At 44.1% G+C, this 7,247-nt stretch overlaps 1 protein-coding gene across 1 annotated transcript; it reads right to left on the reverse strand.

The window, feature by feature from the left end:
• Positions 1–364: 364 nt before the first annotated feature.
• Positions 365–6,962, reverse strand: LOC143138532 (vertebrate ancient opsin-like). Its single transcript, XM_076298976.1, has 6 exons — positions 6,599–6,962; positions 4,968–5,178; positions 4,340–4,457; positions 3,699–3,938; positions 464–661; positions 365–427 (listed from the first exon to the last, which is right to left on the reverse strand). The coding sequence occupies exons 1-6, from the start codon at positions 6,960–6,962 to the stop codon at positions 365–367; spliced, it is 1,194 nt and encodes a 397-aa protein (XP_076155091.1).
• Positions 6,963–7,247: the final 285 nt, after the last annotated feature.

The following is a 7,247-nucleotide window of genomic DNA, read 5'->3' on the forward strand; positions in this document are numbered from 1 at the left end:
ATGCTCTCATGTACACATGCTATACAGTATATGATGCAACATTGTAGCGAGAGACATTGCTGAGGGGTCGGGAGGGGTCTGTTCCACCTTTTGACACATCACATCCTGGGGGAGGGTATTTGTTCCCACAAAGCAAACCTGACCCCCCCCAGTGTGAGCTATTATTAATTAGCAAGCCGCTAGCAAAATGCTATGTGAATAATGCTAATGTGAATAGCTTCTGAAGGAACAAATACCTGCACGGGGAGAGCCCTTGAAGTTCTAATCACGAGACAGGGTTCTTAGTTGGGTTGCAGGTGGCTACAAAGTTACATGAAAGCAGCGGTCATTAATCTATTGTCTCCCCTCCCGGCCCCACCTCGGTTCAGAGAGGGCACACTTTGTTCTCGTTGACGTTGACGGGGAGCTTGTTGGTTCCGCCCTTGTTCTCTCCGTGCGTCTCCTCCTCGCCCCTGGCCATGGCCTCCTCTTCGTCCTCCTCCTCCTCCTCCTGTGTGCGCTCCATGTTGCAGACGGAGGAGAGTGGCACGCGGGCGGCGATGGTGGACATCTCGCCCATGTGGCTCTCGGCCGTGGTACCGCGGTCTGACGTCTGGTTGATGTGGGTCGAGTCCAGGCTGGCCGTGCCACCCTTGAACATGTGAATGAGGCACTTCCTAAACTGTAAGACAATGGGATAGAATTGATGTAAGTGTGGCAAAGAAAGACTAAGACAAGATAGACTGTTTGCCAGAAAAAAGTATAGGTCGCTTAGTATAGGTTGGGTGGGGGGTTTAGCTACACGCATAGAGCAAGGGGGAGAAAAACAACATGAAAACATCCACAACATGCCAACACGTCTTGCCCTTGGAAAAGACTTCTTGGAGAAACTCTACAGGCAAACGCAAACCGATAACTCTCCTATTCTCTTTAAAACCCCACACTGAATCTATTATGCAAACACAGATCCTCTTAGTCCAGAGGCCCTGCCAATGAATATTGCTCCAATGTGTCATCCAAACCCGTCCAAGTAAAGGGGGGTATATGTGCTACTCAGATCAATAATTCCCTTATTGAAACACTCACAAGGTGAATTCATGATCTTCAACAAGACTGAATTCAGGTGCAGGGCAGCATACGCAAAAACGCTACATTACAGGAAAGGTCATTGCACCATATGTATTTTGCACAAAAAAAAAAAAACAAGAGCAGTTCTGACCCTAATTAAACAGGAAAAGGTCAGGATGAATTTGGCACAATTCGTGGCATTTGTATATTTATTTCCTCAAGGTCCGAGTCGAGCCTGGATAGGAATGAGGCACCCTGGGTAATTTCCACGGAAGGTCTTCCACCGCTGCATTCGTGAGGCAAAAAAAGCAAAGGTTGATGAATAATACCTCACAAGTCTGAATGGAAAAGGCTTTTCTTAACACACACACACTTCCACTCCAGCACAGAACAGAAGTTGTCACACAATAGCTTCTCTTTTTAAGTATGCTCTATCCATATTGGTTGTTGGCACAGCTCTCAATTTTTTTTACACAAACACTGGAAATTGAGTGCCTCTCCGATCATTATCACTTGTAACACTACCTTTTTTTCTGGAAGAAAGTACACTGTCTCTCTCTCATCTGGTCTGAACACAGTGCCGTCTAAACATTACCCAACCCAACTTAAGGCTATCCTCCTCTCAGCAAATGTTCACCATGCTATAATTACTTCCACGCCCTCTCTGCAGTGGTCACCCCTATGTCCAGCCTCCTCCGTGTTTTTTCCTCCTGGTACCATCATTATAGTATCAACCTCCTGCCATTCGAACCCCTCGGGCTGTCGTTCTGATCGGCGTGTTGTCACGCTGTCATCCTCCCCTTCGATTATTTCACCGCTTTAAGTTCTGAGAATCCGCTGACCCTGTGACCCTGGTGGCGGCGGCTCTAGAGAGGAGAGGGAGGGAAGGGGGGGGGGGGGTCGAACAGCTGGGCCAGAAATGGGTCAGTCTGGAGAGACGCGAGCAGCTCCAGGGGGCCGACAGCGAGGCACAATCCCACCTGAGACCACGGCCCTTCGGGTGCTCAGAAGCGCTAGCACCACCCCCCCCCCATCCCTCCACCCCCCCCTTCCCTCCTCCTCCTCCGTGAAGCTAGCGAGCTCCTTGTGACGATTGAGGACTTCTAACATCTGTGAAAGTGGCTGGCAACGCAGTCAAGTTCAGTGACGTGAGAATCTTCTGCATATGGCTACAGAAAAGCCTCCTAATCCTGTTATAATCCAACTCAGAATCCCTCAGGGACAGATAACGTATTCTTGCACATCAATGTAACAGAAATTGGGGTTTCTTTTATATGTAAATTCTTGTGAATGAATATGGGTGTCTTACGTTATGTTCAGTATAGTGTTGATGAGTATTGATTAGGATAGCTTATCACTTTGTGGCAGTGGACGATTCCTTCCAGCCCACCAGAGTTTTCCAGCCCTTTCTTTGCTATGCAGCTAACACAGTACAACATGACAAGGATCACAACCTCTGACCCCGCAGCAAGACTCCTCTCTTCCACTCCCTCCTACACAATCACCTCTTCTCTCACCACACCATAGCGTGTGTGTGTGTGTGGGCGAGAGAGAGCTGAGATACAGCGGATCTCGGAGTGTGAGGTTGGTGGTTCAGTGATGGGGGCAGGGACAGTGCTGATGTATATTTTATCGGCGCCTGTTGGACCACTCAAACTCTCCGGACTTTATTTTCAATTATTAACCTGCAATCCATTATTGAGCTCGGCAAAAAAGCAAAGCACATCAGCCTCATGGGCTGTCAACTGGAGACTTGTCAGGTGCCTGTCATTTGGTCCTAACCAGTGGTAGGTGGGAGTGAAAGACTCTGTATGAGTACAGGGTAGGGGTGGAAGTGTGGGGATGGGGGTTGGGATCAGGATCGGGTGATGTGAGTTTGTTTGATCAATTGAAATCTAAGGAAAGTTTTATTAAAAGCAGCAGCACAGAGAATGTAATGGGATGAAATGGTATTCAGAGAGAGAGTGAGTTAATGAAAGAGTTTATGATATGATAAAGTAATGAAAACAGGACACGATAAATTAATATGAAGCAAACACAACAGTTACACTTAGTGAATTAAATAAATGAAGGTTACACTTAGTCAATGAAATAAATAGGTAGACTACAATTACACCAATTACTTTCAGCAAAATAAATATGGAAAGAGCACTCAGTGAGAAAGCATGAATGGCAACAAGATCATAGCATACTGTATAAAATCACAATTTGAGTGTCAACAAAAGCCTTTGGACAGGAGGAACACTTCCCACAGCTGTGCGAAGAATAGCTGCTGCATATTAACATTTATCAAATCCGTTGCATTTCAGACACTCGTATCACATCTTGCATATAAATAAGCAGGCTTATGTAACAGACCTCAAATACAGGTTTATCAAAAATGTCAATATGCACCATTCTCAATCATGAATCAATGTCAGGGGCAAGAGATTATGAATATTCCTTTTAAAGCATCAAGCAAATACTGCCAGAAATGTTATTCAGATTCAGATTGTTGTTTAGTGATACTAACCCTACCACAAATACATCTGAAATAATAATTATGACAAGAACTTGAGTGAATAGCTTGAAGCTCTAATGTAAATGAAAGAATGAACAAATGAATGAAAGAGATAATGAACAAATGAAGGAAATCTCCACAGGTCTCTCACCTGCTTGTTCATGAATACATAGATGATGGGGTTGTAGACGTTGGTGGTCTTGGCAAAGAAAGCGGGTGCCGCGGACAGCCTGGGGTCGATGTAGATGGTGGGGCAGGCGGTGACCGTGATGGAGAAGGCCGCGTAGGGTGTCCAGCCGATCAAGTACGCCGCGATCATGACGATGACCATGCGTGCCACCTCCCGGGTGGGCTTCCTGGTGTGGCCCAGTCTCCCATGGGTGTTGGACACCTGTGGCACACAGACAGCGGTGGCGCACACGGACAGACGCGCCCGCCTACGGTGACTCACAGTCAGACGCCATGATATTTGATTTTCTAAAAATACACAGATATCTGTATTTTTTCATGCTTCAATGACTTTTGAACTATTTCCAGCTGAACAAATTTCATTTTCCATTTCATAATTTATGTATGAAGAGCAGAAATGATGCACATCGTCCACAAGACACTGAAAAAAAGAAGAGAAGCTGCTCGATTTTTTCTGCCCGTTTGAGCCTTTTCAAGAAACCTGCACTTAAGGAACATAAAAAAAGGAACTGCAAAGTGCTTGAAATGGGACATACAGTGGCAAACGCCGAAGCCTCGATTTGAAGCACCTCAGAATGGTGGTTTAATTTGAGTGGAACCTACCTTTCGGAGCTTCTGCATGAGTTTGCCATAAGAGCCGATGATTACTCCCAGGGGCAGGATGAAACAGGTGGTGAAGAAGGTGATGATGTACGTGTGGTCTGAGTATTCCGTGGAGTACCTGCAGAAGAACAGGGGAGACATAACAATTACTGATTCTCTGTCTCTCTCTTTTCTCTCTGCTTCAATATCTTGCAACAGCATGCCATGAACACACTCTCTCACAAACACACACACAGAGGTCCCCAGAAACCAAGTTGCTGAGATAATTCATATCAATGCTTGGGGGAAATCAATGATGTTGAATGATGGTCCACCAGTATCCACCAGTGTCACAGGCTTTATACAAAAGATTCAAAGGCTGAAATTACCTCGAAAACTATTATGTGGGTTTTTCAGGGGTAAGGGGGTGGGGTCACGGAGGAGAGAAAATCGACACATCTGCTGTTAAGACATCTGGCTTTGTCTCTTATTTCCTTCATATGGGCCACTGTCACTGATTTATAATCATCCAGAGTAAAAGCCATCACAAGTTGCAAGAAAGCTGCATGGGTTTGATCAACTAAGAGAGTGTGGCAGTCTGATGTAACTACATTGATAACTTTACATTATTCTTCTGGGCTTAGCTCACCAGTTGGGTTCACAGGTGGTTCCAATCTTGCTGACCGTGTAGCTGTTCCAGCCTAGCACCGGCGGGATGGTCCAGATGAACGAGAAGGTCCAGACGAAGAGGAGCCCCAGACCAGCATGCTTGATCCCGAGGCGCACGTTCTTCATGGGTCGGCAGATGACAAAATAGCGCTCGAAGGCCAGAATAGCCAAAGACCACAGAGCCACTATACCTGCGTGAAGAGACACCACATCCCGCAAGATCAGTCAATGAAGTGGGTGTGTGTGTGTGTCTGTTTGTGGGGGTGTTTGTGACAAGATTGCCCACGCATTTGAAGTGTGTGTGTGTGTGTGTGTGTGTGTGTCTGTTTGTGGGGTGTTTGTGACAAGATTGCCCACGCATTTGAAGTGTGTGTGTGTGTGTGTGTGTGTGTGTGTGCAGTTAGACCCCAATTTCTGGACCATGTACTGTGGTGTATTCATAGAAATGTTCACATCTATGGGTTTACTACTGGCTAACTGCAGAGGTGGATGAAGTACACAATTCCTTTACTTAAGTGAAAGTTGCTAAGTCAGATTTTTACTTAAGTTGAAGTACTTACGTTAAAAAATACTTACGTATTCAGAAGTACAAGTATTTTCCTTTTTAATGTATTGCAATGTAATATTTATTTGGTCATTAATAAGGTATACATCCTTTGGTCGGTCATAGGACTTTGGTCGGTCATAGAACAAACCTTTAGTTCCTTACATGCAACAAAAACATTTTACCTATTTTCATAACTTTGCAACTGTTCAAATTGATGCAATAATATATTTTTAATCATTATACATCTGTTCAAATCTTAAACATTGTCACTGCCGAATACAAAACCAGATAACTCAATTATGAGTAGATTATTTATCATTTAGGCTAAAGATCTAGCTATGTGGTGAATGCCATGTGATTTGTCTAATTTCATTCCAATTTAACAATGATCATGGAGGATAGCCTGGTTAACACCACACCAGATCACTTCTCAAATCTCAGTTGCTAACAGGTTTGTCTGGGTTCTCCAAGGCTACAAGGAGTATGTTCTGATGAAAAATCTGTTCATCACCATTATTACCAGCCAACTCAGAATCAAATGAAGAATCAAATGTGATTAAAAATAATGAGTACTTAATGCGCACATTTCAAATGTAGTGGAGTCAAAAGTACAGTGCTTGTCTTTCAAATGCAGTGGAGTAAAAGTCACAAGTTTCCAAAGTAAATAATACTCTGGTAAAGTACAGATATTCAAAAACCATACTTAAGTACAGTAATCAAGTAAATGTACTTAGTTACTGTCCACCTGGCTAACTGCTGGAGAAAATCCCCATCACTCTTATTTGCACTTTGGCCTGTAGGCACATGAGGCGATATGGGGAGTGTGTGGTGAGAACGATGATGAGTCAACGTTAGGTTCGATGTAATGACTCAAATTTGTGTAAGAGATGGCATTTAACGCTCCAGTGAGGAACGAGTGTTGATCGAGCCTGCCCCATGGATCTGCAGAAATTTTCCCTGCGCGAACTGTCACAACACCTGTCCCTCCAAAAGACTGGCTACTCCAGTACACCGCTTTATCAAGTTGTATTTACAAGGAAATAAACGGAGGGAAATTCACTTACCCAGGTATGTGACGACGAATCCTTCTGTGACACAAGCCCAGTTGCCCAGAATGAAGTAGCCATTTGCGTTGTTAAGAAAACTTATGCTCCCTCCGACGAGTGACATAAAGAAATCCGCTACTGATAAGTTTACGATGATATAATTTAAGGGTTTCCTAAGCTGTTTGTATTTAAAAGTAACAAGCATAACGGTGAAGTTCTCAAAGAGAGATAGCGAGGTCACAACGAACATTAAACACGCCAAAAAAGTATAGGTCCATGGCGAAACATATGAGAGGGGTCCTTTGAATGGGTTCTCGGGTTCGAGTTTCTCCGTAGCTTCAGTGAATGAAACCCCGTTCACTGACAAGACGAAAGACGCCATGCTTCAAGGCGAGGTCAGGTTCTGCTAAAGGCAGAATCTACAAAATCTATACTGACAGTCAACAGAGATCACTGAATTAACCACATATTTCTGGTGAAACCACCCCTTGCTCTATGAAAAAAAGCATTTGCGTGTAATGCTATGAGAATACTTGAATAGACTATCATACCATGTTCTAAGAATTCCTTGCAAAAGTAACAATGTCTAAATTCTGATGAACACAAATTTGTCTAGTAGCATCACCAATTGTCTATGCAGACCAAACATGTATCCAAAGGTGCTTCT

Source organism: Alosa pseudoharengus, unplaced genomic scaffold, assembly GCF_046254945.1.
Source record: "Alosa pseudoharengus isolate Yale_2024_CS ecotype anadromous, Long Island Sound unplaced genomic scaffold, YU_APseudo_1.1 YU_APseudo_1.1_scf_21, whole genome shotgun sequence".
Lineage (NCBI taxonomy): Eukaryota > Metazoa > Chordata > Actinopteri > Clupeiformes > Clupeidae > Alosa > Alosa pseudoharengus.

Bases quoted from the DNA above. Each gene is read 5' to 3' on its own strand.
- LOC143138532 (XM_076298976.1), bottom strand. From the start codon at position 6,962: ATGGCGTCTTTCGTCTTGTCAGTGAACGGGGTTTCATTCACTGAAGCT. The intron at 4,458-4,967 runs GTGAGCTAAGCC...GTTCTTCTGCAG, and splicing joins ACCACCTGTGAACCCAACTG to GTACTCCACGGAATACTCAG. The intron at 3,939-4,339 runs GTAGGTTCCACT...TGTGTGCCACAG, and splicing joins TCATGCAGAAGCTCCGAAAG to GTGTCCAACACCCATGGGAG.